This window comes from Sturnus vulgaris, chromosome 24 (assembly GCF_052056855.1).
Source record: "Sturnus vulgaris isolate bStuVul1 chromosome 24, bStuVul1.hap1, whole genome shotgun sequence".
NCBI classification, from domain to species: Eukaryota; Metazoa; Chordata; class Aves; order Passeriformes; family Sturnidae; genus Sturnus; species Sturnus vulgaris.
Window position 1 is genome coordinate 3,669,015 of NC_142266.1, and position 16,144 is coordinate 3,685,158.

The 16,144-nt window shown below is 51.5% G+C and overlaps 2 protein-coding genes across 2 annotated transcripts; both read left to right on the forward strand.

Moving 5' to 3' along the window:
* The first annotated feature begins 2,504 nt into the window (after positions 1-2,504).
* On the forward strand, positions 2,505-8,912 carry SF3A3 (splicing factor 3a subunit 3). Its single transcript, XM_014881293.2, has 17 exons — positions 2,505-2,679; positions 2,753-2,800; positions 2,920-2,972; positions 3,340-3,445; positions 3,854-3,926; positions 4,284-4,375; positions 4,485-4,567; positions 4,950-5,088; positions 5,426-5,494; positions 5,813-5,880; positions 6,208-6,315; positions 6,515-6,584; positions 7,030-7,194; positions 7,307-7,417; positions 7,840-7,930; positions 8,242-8,297; positions 8,629-8,912. The coding sequence occupies exons 1-17, from the start codon at positions 2,584-2,586 to the stop codon at positions 8,704-8,706; spliced, it is 1,506 nt and encodes a 501-aa protein (XP_014736779.1). The 5' UTR covers positions 2,505-2,583; the 3' UTR covers positions 8,707-8,912.
* Positions 8,913-10,356: 1,444 nt separating this feature from the next.
* LOC148221288 (uncharacterized) lies at positions 10,357-15,610 on the forward strand. The gene is made up of 9 exons (XM_088178368.1): positions 10,357-10,435; positions 11,135-11,199; positions 11,450-11,509; positions 11,958-12,694; positions 12,900-12,998; positions 13,177-13,327; positions 13,552-13,628; positions 14,251-14,346; positions 14,438-15,610. The coding sequence occupies exons 2-9, from the start codon at positions 11,157-11,159 to the stop codon at positions 14,696-14,698; spliced, it is 1,524 nt and encodes a 507-aa protein (XP_088034494.1). The 5' UTR covers positions 10,357-10,435; positions 11,135-11,156; the 3' UTR covers positions 14,699-15,610.
* The last annotated feature ends 534 nt before the right edge of the window (positions 15,611-16,144 follow it).

The window sequence follows — 16,144 nt, forward strand, 5'->3', positions numbered from 1 at the left end:
GTCGGGATCCCCGCGGTACCAAACCAACCTTGTGGTGTAGAGCAGCCTCCCTGCCTGCCTGTGCCACAACACCCTGCCCGTGCCACAACACCCTGCCCTGCAGTGTGCACTGCCTGCCCGTGCCACAACACCCTGCCCTGCAGTGTGCACTGCCTGCCCGTGCCACAACATTCCAAGGGGACTTGGGTAGATGTTGCTGCAGCCTCCAGCCAGGATATCCGTGGTCCCTCTTGGCAGCCTTCCCTGAAGTGCTGCATGCTCTTTACTCATGTTTATCAGCCGGGGAGCCATTTATTTCCTAACATATGAAACTATTTTCCACAGATCCTTTACATTTACTAACAGCTGTCATGACTTTCTCTCGTGCCTGCTCCAGCACCCCCAGCACAGTGGCTGAGCTCCTGTGAGTGCTGTTCTGGTGGCAGGATTGGCACAATCCATGGGGTGCCTCTGTCTAGGACCATGGCACTGGTATGTGCACATTCCTGGCTTCTTCAAAGATTCCAGCTCTGGTAGCTGATGGAGTTCTAGCATGATTTTTGTTGCTGTTTCTGCCCTGTGACCTGGGCTGGGCTCTGGTGCTGTGCTGGGCCTTGGAGGGTGAGTGAGCAGCTCCAGCCCAGAGCTTCCCAGCTGAGCCTCTCCTCCAGCAGCAGCAGCACAAGCCGGGTTTTCTGCAGTGCTGTTTCCAGGGATTAACCGCAAAAGGTTTCTCTACAAAGGGCCCCCAGGCTCCTCTTTCAGTCAGCCTCCAGAGCCTCACGTTTTTAGCCAAAAAAGGAAATGACCCAGCTGCACATAGCACTGGAACATCTGGATTTTATCCCTGTCATGAATGGGTCATGGCTGTACATGGCCCAGTGCCTGATTTACAGGAGGGGGAGGGTGATGTCATGCACAAACATCCCCCGAGACTCTGGAGTGCGGGTCTGAAATAGTCATGGAAATTTTATTAAGCACAAGGAGCAATGTGAGGGGGGTCAGGCCAGGGCTGCTGCACTGGTGAGGTGGGAGTGGGGAAGCTGCTGAGGACATGGGGCAGCACTGCAGGGGTAGAAAGAGACCCTGGCATTGACCAAATCTGCCTAAGCTGTGCTCTCCTGCACCACTGTGGATCAGGGACAACAATTGCAGCCCCCATGGGCAGAGCCAGGCTCAAGCCACTGCCTGAGGAGTCTTGTGCAGGGCCAGGAGTTGGACTTGGACGATTCTCATTCTTTGATGGTCTCTTCCAGTTCAGGATACTCTGTGATTCTGTGCATTTCAGCTCCTAGCCCCTAACAGGCTGTGCTGCTGCCCTGAAATGAAAGGGCGTCTCTTTGGCCAAATTTCTCCCATTTTCTCCCACCTCCTCCCATGTGCGCTGCCATTTGTGTGTGAGGAGGAGGGTGGTCATGCAAGGGCTGGTCCTGTCCCACCTGGATCCTCCTGATGCCAGCAGCCCAAAATAAGGAGGCTGGATGGGACATTGCTGGATTTCAACTCCTTCCCTTTCCAGAGATGAAGTTTCATGCAGACAGAAATGGAAGAACACTAAAGTTCAGAATCTTATCTCTGTTTTTATTTTTAGACAGGCATTCATAAAGAAAAGTGATGTACTTTGGAGCAGCCTATAATGCAAGGGAGTAATTAAGGACAACATTCTTACCTGCAGCATCATCCTTTCCTCAGTGAAGGATCATCTTTGTCTGCCATTAATTAAGACAATTTTTTAAATTGCTTTTGGCTTAGAGTAATTTATCGCGCATGGCAGAAAAACACGAATAATTTATTCATATTCAGTGAGTTAAAATGCAATTACAGCTTCGCATTTGGCAGTGTGGGGGTACGATCCGTCGTTGGATTTAGGGTGGATCTGAAGAAGGCAGCTGAAACCCAAGTGGAATGCGGCAGCCGGGGTGTCTGTGGAGGACTCGCAGGGCGATCGTGTGGCTCGGGGACACCCGTGTGTGAAAGCAAAGTCTGCACCGAGACACCGGCCCGGCTCGGCCTCGGCACCGCAGAGGCCTCGAGGCTGGGGCAGCCCTGTCCCAAACACAAACCTGCACCTGGGGACACCCAGTGCCACCAAACACCGCGCTGGGACACGGCCCCGCGCTGGGACACCGAGCTCGGACACCGCGCTGGGACACCGAGCTCGGACACCGCGCTGGGACCCTGAGCTCGGACACCGCGCTGGGACTCTGAGCTCGGACTCTGAGCTCGGACACCGCACTCGGACCTGAGCTCGGACACCGCGCTGGGACCCTGAGCTCGGACACCGCGCTGGGACCCTGAGCTCGGACACCGCGCTGGGACTCTGAGCTCGGATACCGCGCTGGGACAGCGAGCTCGGACACCGCGCTGGGACAGCGAGCTCGGACCCTGAGCTCAGACACTGAGCTCGAACACTGAGCTCGGTCACCGCGCTGGGACCCTGAGCTCGGACCCTGAGCTCGGACACCGCGCTCGGCCCCGGCCGGGCCGCAGCCGCCGCCTGCCGGCCGCTCCGGGCACCGCGCCGCGCCCCGGAACCGGAACGTTCCCGCACACACAGCCGGGCCTCACCGGGGCCTTCCGGCGGTAGTGGGAGCCGTGCGCGGGATGGAGACGATCCTGGAGCAGCAGCGGCGGTACCATGAGGAGCGGGAGCGGCTCATGGACGTGATGGTGAAGGAGATGCTCACCAAGAAGTCCACGGTGCGCCTGGGGCCCTGGGGGTGCGGCAGGCCGCCTCCCGGGCCCGTGCTCACCGCCTCCGCTCTCCCCGCAGCTCCGCGACCAGATCAACTCGGACCACCGCACCCGGGCCATGCAGGACGTGAGTGCTGCGGGGCCGGGGGCGGGAGCGGGGCTGGGCGCGGGCCGGGCTCCCCGGAGCGAACCGGGCCCGTCCCGTAACGGGCCCTGCGGCGCTCGGGCCTCTCCTTTGTTCCGCAGAGGTACATGGAGGTGAGCGGCAACCTGCGGGACCTGTACGACGACAAGGACGGGTGAGTGTGCCCGGGGCCCTCGTGTGCCTGAAGTCAATGTAAATGTCTAAAGAATAACGCGCGGATCGAGATGTGGCCACTGCATGCAGGCCAGGAGCCGAGTGCACCTGGGAAACGATTTGGATGGACACGTTCTGTTATCTTGTGTCGTGTCGTGGGGAGGCCCTGGCTGCTCTGGGCTCTTGTCAGGGACTGCAGCGTGTGCAGGGGAATGTGGCCCCGAGCTCCTGAGCCCGGTGGGCTGAGAGGTCCCCCATGACTCGGAGGTTTGCAGTCAGACACTGCAGCATACACCTGGCTGTGTCAGTGTCACCCTTCCCTTCCCTTCCCTTCCCTTCATAATCTGTTGCTGTCCATGAACTCGTAGCCTACGCAAGGAAGAGCTCAGTGCCATTTCCGGGCCAAATGAATTTGCAGAGTTTTACAACAGACTGAAGCAAATTAAGGAATTTCACAGGAAGCATCCAAATGAGGTGAGTAGTTACCTGCTCCGTAGGAACAGGTGAGATGTGCTCTGCTGGGTCTTATCCCTACAGAAACAGATTTTGTTTCCCCAGTTTTATTGCATTAACATACGAAAACACTCGGCAGTCACCTGAGCACAGCTGCTCGGGGTCAGGCAGCATGTGAGGGAGCAGTGCAGGCCACTCACCCTGTTCCCTGCTAGAACAGGGATGTTCAGCTGTGCTGGGATCAGATCTCACCTTTCTCGTGTTGGCTAAAGCCACACTTTTGCCTTTGTGCAGAAAGAAAGGTGACAAAGCTTTGAGTCTCTTCTCTGTTTGCAATTTCATTATTTGCCACCTAGCGTGATTTTATATTAGTTATTCTGGGACAGGAGCTGAAGTAAATCACTGTGTGGCTTGTATCCGCCCCTGCAGATCTGTGTTCCTATGTCAGTGGAGTTTGAGGAGCTGCTGAAGGCCAGAGACAACCCGAGTGAAGAAGCTCAGAGTAAGTTTGTAGTTTGCTCAAGCTCTGGCATTATTTAATAGGTTGTTTGATCTGGTTTGCACGTTTCAGGGCCTCACCTCCCTTTTACTAAATGAATTCTGAAAATTCTCCTGTCGTCTAAATACTTCTGAGCTGCAGTCTCTGGAATGTTCCCCAGTGAGGCTGCTGGTCCTGAGGAATGTTCTGGTGCTTGCACAGAGAAGCAGTTGGGGCTGCTCAATGAGTGTCAGAGGCATCACAGCACCTTTCTTAAGCATAAATGACTTCACAGCTAATCCTTTTCCAGTTCAAAAACAGTTGTATAATAAGTAGGGAACATTAAGTTCATAATAAAGCTTTTCATGATCTTTCCTGCAGATCTGGTGGAGTTCACAGATGAGGAAGGGTATGGACGATACTTGGATTTGCACGATTGTTACCTCAAGTACATTAACCTGAAATCATCAGAGGTGAGTGGCTGCTGTGTGTGAGCCCTGCACAGGCTGGGGCTTCTCTTTTCTGGGAGCTGGATGTTAATTTGTCTGTGTATGAACTCTGACTCAGACTTTCTATTCTTAGAAATTGGATTATATCACTTACTTATCCACATTTGACCAACTCTTTGATATTCCCAAGGAGAGAAAAAATGCTGAATACAAGAGGTGAGCCTGTTTGCCTGCCTGCTTTCTTTATGGCACTTCCTGAGAAGGAATTTGGTTCTGAAGTGTTCAGCTAATTATAATTAATTAATATCAGTGAATTATAATTAACAGCCAAACTTAACTCACATAAATTGGGTCCCTGAGCTCAGTCATGTGTCTGAGCCCCAAGCGAACTTGCAGTGCAGCAGAAATGTGGAGAGCCACACTCAGCTCAGAGGAAGAGCTTTAATTTACCCTTGGAACTGCTATGTCAAGAAAATCCTGTGTGGAAAACTGTCCTGACCTTGGTCACGTCCCTCTGCAGCACTGGAGGGTGGTGATTGTCCAAAGATGTGGTTGGAGGGCAATAGTGAATTACCTGTGCTCATGATTCCCCTGCCAGGTATCTTGAAATGCTCCTTGAGTACCTGCAGGATTACACAGATCGAGTGAAACCATTGCTGGACCAGAATGAACTCTTTGGGAAAATTCAGACGGAGTTTGAGAAGAAGTGGGAGAACGGCACATTCCCAGGCTGGCCGGTGAGCAGCCCGAGCCTGGGTGGTGTTGCTGTGTTTGTGAGGGGGCTGTGTGAGCATTTGTGTAAAGTCATTGCTGGGGGTGACCATAACAGTGAGGGCTGCAGCTCTGTGTCACCAGGGTGCAGGGTGATACTGACCTGTATTTAAAACTCAGCATAACTGGTTTAAAACGAGCCTTGTTTCAGGTTGGCTCATTTTGCATCTTTTCTAGTGCTCCGTTTTCAGTTTAGTAAGAGGATTTTTCTCTGTGAACTGCTCTTCTTGAGGTTAAAATGTTCTGTGGCCAGAAGTGTTGTAGAGTGTCTTACAACTCTTGCTTGTGGTTTTTTTTTGGCAGAAAGAGACCAGCAGTGCCCTGACCCATGCTGGTGCCCACCTGGACCTCTCGGCCTTCTCCTCCTGGGAGGTATGTTTCCAGTGCTCTGCACTTACTGCCACATTCTGAGCAGGTGGAACTTCAGTCATTTGGGGTTTCTGTGTAATTTTAGTGCTGTATTTTTGTACCCTGCTTTCTGGGTAAAACTTTGATGGTGCTGATGATGTAGTTTCTCCCATTGGGGGATGTACCTTGAAATCTAAACCTGTTTAGATTTGTCACATTCCTCATCCTTTCTTGAATACTGTTCATCTGGGATTTTTCTTCATGAATAAGCTAAAGTGGACTATACCCATATTGTATGTGTTGAATAGCTTGTCTCTTACAGTGGTTTGTTTAATTGAACAGGAATTGGCCTCCCTGGGACTGGACAGATTAAAATCAGCTTTGCTGGCTCTGGGGCTGAAGTGTGGCGGGTAAGGTGCAGTCTTTGTAGAGTTCCTTTCCATTTCTGAGGTGTTCCTGTATCACGTTTCTTTCTGGGATAGTTGTGTGCTCTGTTGTACTAGAATTACCTTAGTGATGTTTGAAAGATAAAACGTTAAGAACCAAGCAGTGGGATCTGCTGCTCTGAACTGGTCTCTAGTACAGTAGAGTTTGACTTGAGGAATGAAGACAAAGATAAAAGGAATCTAATGGTTTCCTAAAAGCTACGTTTATGGAATTTTGTTGCATGAATTCAGATAATTCTCAGAAATTGTAAAACTGCAGTCTAGACTAATCCCTTCCCTGTTTCTCTGCAGGACTCTGGAGGAGCGTGCTCAGAGGCTTTTTAGCACAAAAGGCAAATCCCTGGAAGCTCTTGATCCTTCCTTGTTTGCTAAGAATCCAAAGACAAAAGGAAGCAAAAGGTGAGTTCTTCGAGGTCATTCTAGGGCTGGCAATGTTCTCTCCTCTTGGATGAGGAATGTTCTATAGTCACCACTCTTGTGCAGTTAGGACAGATTCTGGAGTATTAGAAGCTTTTCATGTTGGACTAAATAGTGCTGAACCAAATGGAAGGTATCAGAGCTGACCTTGTGTTTAATGAAGATACCTCATCTATTTCAGGGACACAGAAAGAAATAAAGATCTTGCATTCCTGGAAGCTCAGATTTATGAATATGTGGAAGTTCTTGGGGTAAGGATTTTATTTTGTTTTTGAGCTTTTTATTTCAGAGCTATCAAGTAGTGACTGGAATGTTGTCCTCATCTTTATGTAGTGCTTTCATGGACAGCATCACATCAGTGTGCTGCACCACTTCTGTTTTGTGCATAAGTCATACAGTACTGCAAACCTTTACTTGATCTGCTTTGCTCCTTGCCTTCAGTTTTGGGGGATTGTTTTCAGCTGTAATAACACTGGAAATGCTAATAGATGATACAAGGTTTCATTCTTTGCAAGTAGGAAATGTCAGGGTACTAAAAACTGAAATTATTTGGCTGAGTAAGGTGGGAGTTCTCTGCTTCACACTGGTCTTCTGTTTTCTCCCTCTCTACACTGAAGAAGTTTTTCACTGCAGGAGTTTGACCTGACTTTTTGCTGTCGTGGTATGTGGACAATCCCTTCTTTTCTCTCACCCCAGGAGCAAAGACACCTCACCCACGAGAACGTGCAACGGAAGCAGGCACGGACAGGGGAGGAGAGAGAGGAGGAGGAGGAAGAGCAGATCAGTGAGAGTGAGAGTGAAGATGAAGAAAATGAAATCATTTATAACCCTAAAAATCTGCCTCTTGGTTGGGATGGGAAGGTAACCAAGACTGTCAGGCCTGGAGAAGTGGGAGAGGTCACTGGCTCCACGCTGCTTCTCTGTTTGAGTTTCTTTGCCATGTGACCTAATCCTCATGTCTCCTTGCTTGCAGCCCATCCCCTACTGGTTGTATAAACTCCACGGGCTGAACATCAACTACAACTGTGAGATCTGTGGTAACTACACCTACCGAGGGCCCAAGGCATTCCAGAGGCACTTTGCAGTAAGTGACATTCCCTGCAGGAACAGCCCTGCTGCATCCATTCAGCCACTGCAATGAGTCCCTGCCGAGTCCCTGAGCAGCATTTCTGCCATGTGGGTCTGAGCTTGTGCTGCAGGGCCATGCAACAGGACCTAGAGATCATATCAGGCATATGGAGATCTCTTTTGCTGATGCTGCTGTCCTGCCCATTTGAACACATTTGAATGCCTGTGCTCAGGTTTGATGGGTGCAGTGTGGCTGTTGATGGCTGGTGTGGTGTTACTGTCTGCAGGGCAAGAAAATAATGTTTTTATAGAAGACTGGTAGATTTGTACTTTGATAGTATGTTTTGCAGCCTGTTCAGATGCTAATGTCTTTTGTGCTCTTTGTCATTGTGGAGGATGTGGTGTTCTCTCTCACACTGACCTCATCTCTTCCCCCAGGAGTGGAGACATGCCCATGGAATGCGGTGCCTGGGCATTCCCAACACAGCACACTTTGCCAATGTCACACAGATTGAGGATGCAGTCTCGTGTAAGTAGTGATGGCAGGTCAGGGAACGTGTTAAAGAACACCACCTTTTGTGAAGGAGTGGCTTTGGACCTTGCTCTCGTGTCCCATCCTGAAGAATCCGTTTAAATTCTTGTTGGCTGCAGTTCAGTGCCTTTCAGTAACCACACAATGGAATGATAACTTTGTAATGAGGGTTAGATACATTCCTGGACTGCTGAAGTGACAGTGTTTAAAAAGGGAGGGGGAAAAAAGCTCATGTGTATATTTTACTGCATTAAAAACCAGTATCTCAAGGGAAGTGACATAGATCCTGTTTGACTTTGTGTTTGCAGTGTGGGCAAAGCTGAAACAGCAGAAGGCTTCAGAGAGGTGGCAGCCTGATACAGAGGTGAGCAGTGAGAGGCACTCTGTCTCCACTCCTGTGTCCATGGGAACCCCTTGTCCCTGGGTGAGAGCAGTGTCCTCACTTACACTGATGCCTTTTCCTAAACTTCTGTTCCAAAGCTATTTTTCAGCAGTGTGCAGGGCAAGAGTGGGAAGTAAACCCTGTAGTACAGGCTGTAATGACTCTGGCCCTGGCTGAGCTCTTCTCCCAAGCCCTGCTGGCAGATCCACTGCCTGCCTTCCTGCACAGAGGTTCTGCCAGGGTGCTCAGGTTTAGTGGCTGCTCTTGGAGCTGACATTTGAGTGCTGTCTCTGAACTGTTGGTTCTGTTGCAGGAGGAATATGAGGATTCCAGTGGGAACGTGGTGAATAAGAAGACGTACGAAGATCTGAAGCGCCAAGGGCTGCTGTAGCTGTCCCTGGGTGAAGGATCACACATCTGCAGAGAGAGTGGATCTGGCAGCACCTCTGACTTCTTCATTGTCTGGATTTTGTATGTGCATGAATATAGATTTCAAGAATACTTTATAGAGTCACTTTCTAGTAAGCCAGTTAGACTTGTGACATTGTTTTATATTAAAAAAATACCTTGAAAAATAAAGTCATTGTAATTTAGGAAGTGCCGAGAGACTTGTCTTCTTTCGTGTGCTGGAAGGAGTTTTGATTACAGTGTGTTTAAAATGCTTTTTACACAGCTGTTGGAACCCTTCTTTCATTTCCCCTCTGCTGGAAATGTTTATGGTGAGGGTTGACTCTCTAAAGCACATGGACACTGTGTGCTGATGGGTACTGATCCTGTTTCTAGATCTTGGTGTGAACTTGTGATTTTCTTTTCAAAACAAGCTCACCTGGCTTACAGAACTGTTTTTATCTTGGGTCTCTCTCCCTGGAGAGCTTTGGCCATCGTTTTTTTCAGGGAATTACCAAATGAGCTTCAGGTTTGGCTCTGCAGTGATTTCTATGGTTCTGCTGTTGGCTTGAATGACCTGGTGGGTGGTGCAGATCCTTCTGCAGTGCAGGAGAATGGAGAAGGAAACAGAGATTGTGTTTAGAGGTGCCTGTTGTAGCTTCAGGAGCATCCTTGGCCCCTGGTGCCATGCTGGGAGGTGTCTGTGCATAGCCCATGGATTCACGATGCCTCAAGATTTGCTGGCCCGTTGTGCAGAGGCCACTCACATCACATGTGGCAGTGGTTGTGCCCCCCAGTCCCCTGAGTGCAGTCGTGGCTTGTGTGACATGTTTTGAGTTGCAATACAGGATGTAACCAGAAGTATGTGTTCTATCACCATCTGTTAAAACCAGGTAAGGCAGTGATCTTCATCTCTGGGGGAGGGGTATCTGCTGCTAATGGGCCATCTGTTAAAAACCAGGTGAGGCAGTGTTCTTTATCTTTTCCACGGCCCACCCTTCCTCCAAAAAGTATCTTCTGGCCATTGAGTCCCACTGCATGATTGATAAAATTACATCATCCCATTGGAAGATGCTCCAGCCAGAGAGAGGAGCCAAACATTTCCTACCAAAATAAAATCTGAAATTTAGAACATCAAAGCCTTTTTCCATTGGATTCCAGAAGAAAGCCAGACCCTTCTACATCATCACTGGGCCTTTGAAAGAAAACTTTACCTTCTCCAGGAGCACTGCTCCAACAGAACCACACCTGTCACTGCAGGAGGATTCAGCCACCATTTAATGGGACTGCTACCACCACCCTGACTGACTAATAGGGTATTAGATTGTATTCTGTCAGTGTTTTGGGTTTTTTTTGTTACTGTAATTCTATTTTAATTTTCCTAATAAAAAACTGTTAACTCTATTCCCTATATCTTTACCTGAAAGCTGCTTAATTTCAAAATTACAATAATTTAGAGAGAGGGGGTTTACATTTTCCATTTCAAGAGACGCTCCTGACTTCCTTAGCAGACATCTGTCTTTCAAACCAAGACAATGTCCATCCTCACGAGCCCTTTTTCCATTGCTGTACAGGTCCCTTTGTGCCTCTGCTGCTGTGGAGCCACATGTGACACTTCCCTGGGGCTTGGCTGGCAGGGGTGGGGCTGGGCTGCAGGGCAGGTGCACCAGCAGCTGCTCAGAGGTGCTCCAGTGCTGGCAGCGACTGCAGGTGCTTCAGGAATAGGCAGACAGGTGAGTCAGTGCTGTGGGTTCTTTCCCTGCCTGGGGGGAAGGTTGTTTTGGGATGAGACTATCTCAGGCAGATGTTGGTTCCTTTTCTGCCCTGGGGCTGGGCTGGGCTGGCACTGGGCTCAGTAAGGATGTTCAGAGCTGTTCTGGGTGGTGGCTGGGCTGGTTTGCAAGGTGAGGTGCCAGCTGGCTCTGTCACTGTCAGGGAAAGGCCTTGGAGGTCTCTGAATGAGCTTCAGCCCTCCAGGTCCTGAGGGAATGGTTACTCAGCCTAAATCATAAAACAGGAGGGGAGTATTACCATTGTCCTTGGAGAATTTGGCTTTGGAGCCTGTTTGGAGTCACATCACCATTTCCTTAGCAAAACAGGTAAACATTTGGAATGCAAATAGAGGATGGAGAGCCAGTCACATCTTCACTTGCAGCAGCCAACTCCTGCAGGGTGGCACTTTCCACTGCGTCACCCTGACTCCTGCTCTGGTGACTGCCTGAGGGCTGAGCTCTGGGGAGAGTTGTTGCCACACCAACAGCACACACAGCTCCCCAGGGCTCCTGCTCCCCGTCAGCAGCCTCGGTGGATTTGGGGAGGCTCTCAGGGCTGGTTGTCCCAGGGAGGAGCACTGGAGCTAGAGCACAGAGCTGCACTGGGGTGTCCCCCCTGCACCTTGGGGGAGCAGCTCTGACTGTGCCTCCTTCTGCCAGGTCTGGGTGCAGCTGTTGGTGGATGACGATGGCTGGACACCGATGGCTCGTCCCCTCCATTCGAGGTAATGGGGACAGAGAGCAGTGTCTGTCTGTCCCCCATCCCAGGTCCATCTCTGCTCCGGCTGTTGGGGGCTGTACCAGAGGCCTCCCTGGGGTGAGGGGTGCCTTCTGGGGCTTTGGGAAGGTGGAGGAATATCCCTGCTTATCTTATGTTTCAAGGATGAGCTGCCCGTGCTGCTGGGGGGCTCTCTGGGCTGTGGGTAAAGCAGACTTGTAGGTGTGGTGCTCTCAGTCATTCCCACTCCATTCCAGGCTTGCTGCTCTGCATCTTGGCTCTGCAACTCTGTCTTCAGGACTCCCTTGCCACAGCAGGTGAGTCCTGTATCCCAAGGGGAAATCTTGGGGAGTGGGGCAAAGGCAGCGTGGTGCACCAGGGAGTTTGTCTGTCCTTTCCAGGCTGTGCTCTATAGGACAGGACAGGTGAGGAACCTTTCCTCGTGGTTTAGCCCCCATAAAAGCCTGTTCTTGCCAGGCAATGTGGCTGGACGTGGGAGGGAGAGGCCATTGTGACATCTGTCCCGTGCTGCTGTGGTGGCTGTTGGCTCTGACCTGCTTCTTGGGCTGCCCAGTTGGTGGCTGCAAGTGGACGTGGTTGGGGACATCCTGTCACTGACTGCCACTTCATCTCCCAGCCACAGGGTGACAGATGATTCCCTCAGTCCCTCTGGACTGTGCCATGGCTCAGGAGGGGACACAGGGCTTACTGAGCACGTTCCTCCTTGGTGTTTCCTTCACCAAGCAGGAGCTTTTTGTTTTTCAGCACACAACACAGCTGCCAGTACCACGGTGATGGCCACCAAGAGCACCTCAGCAGCCACCAAGAGTGCCTTGGTAGGGGCAGTGACCACCAAGAAGGCCTCATTGGCAGCTGTGACCACCAAGAACACTTCAGTGGCCACCCAGAATGCCACAGTGGTGGCAGTCACCAAGAATGCCATGATGGTGGCTACCACCAAGAATGCTGCAGTGGTGGCCACTGCCAACACCTTGATGGCTACCAAGAACACCACAGTGGTGGCCATGGCCATCAAGAACACCTCAGCAGCCACCAAGAATGCCTTGGCGGTGGCGGCGACTACCAAGAAGGCCTCAGTGACCACCAAGAACACCTCAGTGATGGCCATGGCCATCAAGAACACCTCAGCAGCCACCAAGAGTGCCTTGGTAGGGGCAGTGACCACCAAGAAGGCCTCATTGGCGGCTGTGACCACCCAGAACACTTCAGTGGCCACCCAGAATGCCATGATGGTGGCTACCAACAAGAATGCTGCAGTGGTGGCCACCAAGAACACCACAGTGGTGGCCATGGCCATCAAGAACACCTCAGCAGCCACCAAGAATGCCTTGACAGTGGCAGTGACTACCAAGGAAGCCTCAGAAGACACCAAGAACACCTCAGTGGTGGTGGTCACCAACAATGCCACAGTGGTGGCCACCACCAACAGTGGCTCTCTGGCAGTCACTAACACCTCTATGAAGGGAGCAGAAGAGACAATGGTAAGGCCAGGAATGGAAAGGGGGGTATTGCTGGGCAGCCCCATGGTCAGTGTCACTTGCCCAGCTGGTCAGTGACAAGATCCAGGAGTGCCATGGGAGCATCTGCTGTGGTGGAAGGGAGCACAGTGGGGTGTGGCCCCTCCAGACAGTGAGGGGGAGGTTGGGGACAGCCCTGCAGTGCTGTGACACCCTGGTGTCTCACCAGCAAACCTGCCAGAGCTTTCAGTGCTCCGGAGAGAGGTGCTACCAGGATGAAGGCCACGCCAACAGAACAAACACCTGCCAGAACGAGACCTACTGCGAGGTATGGAGATGCAAGGGGGCTGCAACAGGGAAAGCCTTCCCTTTATCTCAGAATCCACAATGCTCTATTAAGTCTGTGTCCTTCTCCCTTCCCTCTCTGACAGTCTGTCAGTTATTTTTGCTCTTTCATGACAGCATTTCTTCACACTCATTTTATCCTTTGACTCTGCCTGTTGCAGCTCTATCGTTTCTCCAGCACCAACTACACAGCCAGATGTACCAGCAGGTGTGCAGAGCCCTGCAGGACCAACGGCAGTGTGAGCAGGCAGCAGTGTGCCCTGGAGTGCTGTGCTGGCCCTCTCTGCCTGCAGCTCAATGCCACTGCCTATGGTATCAGCCCAGCTTTGTTCTGCAGCAGAGGGGGGAGATGGGCGGGCAGAGTCGTGCAGGGGCTGTGGCTGCATGGCTGCATCTCTTCTGCCCTGGGGCTTGCTCTGTCCTTGGAGTCGGGTGAAGGGCAGGGTGGCCCTGGCAGCTCTGACCACAGTATGAGCAGTGCTGGTGAGTGTGGCCCGTGTGTGTCCAGCCTCTCAGGACTCCTCGTGTGTCTGCAGGTGACCTTCCACCCACCACCACCACCACTGTGCCACTGACAACCACCACCACCACTCCTCGGCCTCCTCCCCAAAATGTAAGTACCACAGGAGCAGAGGCTGCTGCATCCATGGGTTGTGGAGTCTGTGGCTGCTGGAATGGCTGAGCTCCCTCCTGAGCAGGGGACAGGAAAAGCTCCCTCCTCCACTTGCTTTACAGGGTAAAAAGCTGGCTCTGGAAAGGCAGCAAATCCTGAACAAGCACTGGAAGTAAGGAGTCCATCAGGAGCCCTGTCCAGTGGCCCTTACCCCTGTCCATCTGCCCTGTTCCCCAGACCAGTGCTTCCATCAGCTCAGGCAGTTTGACCTGACCATGGGATGAGCCTTCCTGCAGCTGCACGGAGGGTGCAGGACCCACAGCCCACAGGGCTCTGCAGCCCTTTCCTGAGCCTAGGGGAGGGGAAGGTGCTTATCTTTGCAGAACGCAGAAGAGGAAGGAAAAAAGAGTCTTGAAACTTGTTTGCTTTGCTGGTCTTTCAGTAGTTTCTTGCAGTTTCAGAATACTCCTTTATCTCTGAATCTAAAATGCCTGAGAGCACAAATACCAGCAGAACAGAGGGGAGTGCAAAGAGCCCTGGAGAGTGAAGGGCTGTCTGAAATGCAGTTTTTGTCCTTTGAGTCTGATGGACAGATGGGGTCTCCCTGTCCTTTTTCGCCTAGGGAAAAGTGTGTGCAGCATTTTCCTGTCACGGGGACCAGTGTTTCAAAGGCAGGAAGACCACCACTAGATGCATTTTGGGGCAGGACTTCTGTGAGGTATGGCCTGGGGCTGCAGGGCATTGTGTTCCTGTAATGCTAATACTAAAGGCTCGGCATGACCCCCAAGCTAATAACTCTCTCCTTCCAGATGAAGAAGACGGGCTTGAATTACATGGCAGGATGTAGCAAAGCCTGCAAGGCTGCCAAACCAGTCTGTGATGGTAGGAAAAATGTTGCCTGTTACCAGGAGTGCTGCACAGCCACCCCAAACAACAGCTGTCTCAAACTGGATGGCAAAGTTCACTTCAACAGTGCTGGGCAGGTGACACTGGCCCCACTCTTGAAGGTCATGGCATGTGGGGTGCTCCTGCTCCTGAATTACAGGGCCTCCACATCTCTCTGGGGTTAGGCAGCAGTCAGGCAGCTCCACAGCCTCTCCTGTAGGATCAGTAGGATCCTTCAGCCAAGGTTGCTAGCAAACACCCTTTGTACTGTCCCTCCCATCAACAAGGTGTCCAGGGCCCTCTGCATCTGCTCATGGGTAGCTGCACACCTTGGGCACATCTCTGCTTGCCCTGCACAGGACCTTGCTGTTGATCCTAAACTCCCCCTTAAGCTGCACTCTGAATCCTGCACCATCCCAGGATGGGTGAGTCCTGGCATTTCAGTAAATTTTAAGTACTTGAGAACAAGAGTCCCCCTGTGTATCCAGAGGAAAAGCATTTAATCTGTGCACTTAGAAAGCTACATCAAGGGATTCTACTCTACCCCGCCCAAATCCTGCAGACCTGAGAGACTTGCAAGCTAATTGTGGATACTGGGAGCGGTGCAGTGTGTGCCTCTGTGCTGCTGGAATGGGGGACCTCAGGAGCTGGAACAAGACGGTTTTAGGCCTCCTTAAAACTCACAAAATTCTGCATTGGCTGAGGCACAGAGGCTGCTCTAATCAATGACCTGCTTGTGGCACAGTTTCCCTGCACCTCCTCTGACCTGTTAGTCTCAAACAGGTCTTTCTGAAATGCTTCTTGCCCGTGTATGTAAAATAGTAACTTTATGTTTCATCTCCCAGTCTTAGGCAGGGAAGTGGGATTAATCTAAAAGCATCTCATGTTTTAGATGATTCTGTTTCACATCTGTGGTTTCTACTGCTAAAGGCAGAGCCCAGAGCTGAACACACAGAGCACAGGTGGAGCTGGCCAGGCAGAATTACCTGAAGTCAATGCACATGAACAGTGCTGTTCCCTGCCACCACTGTCCTCTGCTGCCACTGGTTCCTTAGAGAAAAGATTGTAAAATATTAAAATCTTTGTGTCAGCCCCCTTTAGTGCTGGTGTTTCGTGGTGAGCTGTGGGAGGGTGGGAGAGCTGGGCTGGGTGGGTTTGAGCCCTTGGAGCCTTGTGAACTTTCCCAGCAAGAAGGCTCGGTGGTGCTGGCCCCCATGGAGCACGGCCAGCCCTAACGGGGTGGATGTGGGGCTGCATGAAAAACACATCATTCTACCACAGCCGGCCCTTCCCACTCTGCAGTGCCTGTTCTGGTACAGGGAAACCACAGCTCAGCGTTTGGGGTGTGTGTTTACTTTGTGTCAGGCCAGTGTCGGTGTATTCATGTCAAGGGTTCTTCTATCTCAAAAACACGGCCCAGCACCACAATTTCACAAACCACTAAGGTTTGGTGCTTAGAGCAGCGTTTTCAGACTGCTCCCTTGTCCCTTGGTGAACCGAGAGGGAATGGGGAAGTGATGCAGAGCTGTCGCTGACCGAGACCACTCGGGTTTTCCCTGTCTGTTGACCTACGTCTGCTACATCTGTGGAAGGAGCTAATTTAGCCCAGCTCCTTCTCAACAGTGCAAAAG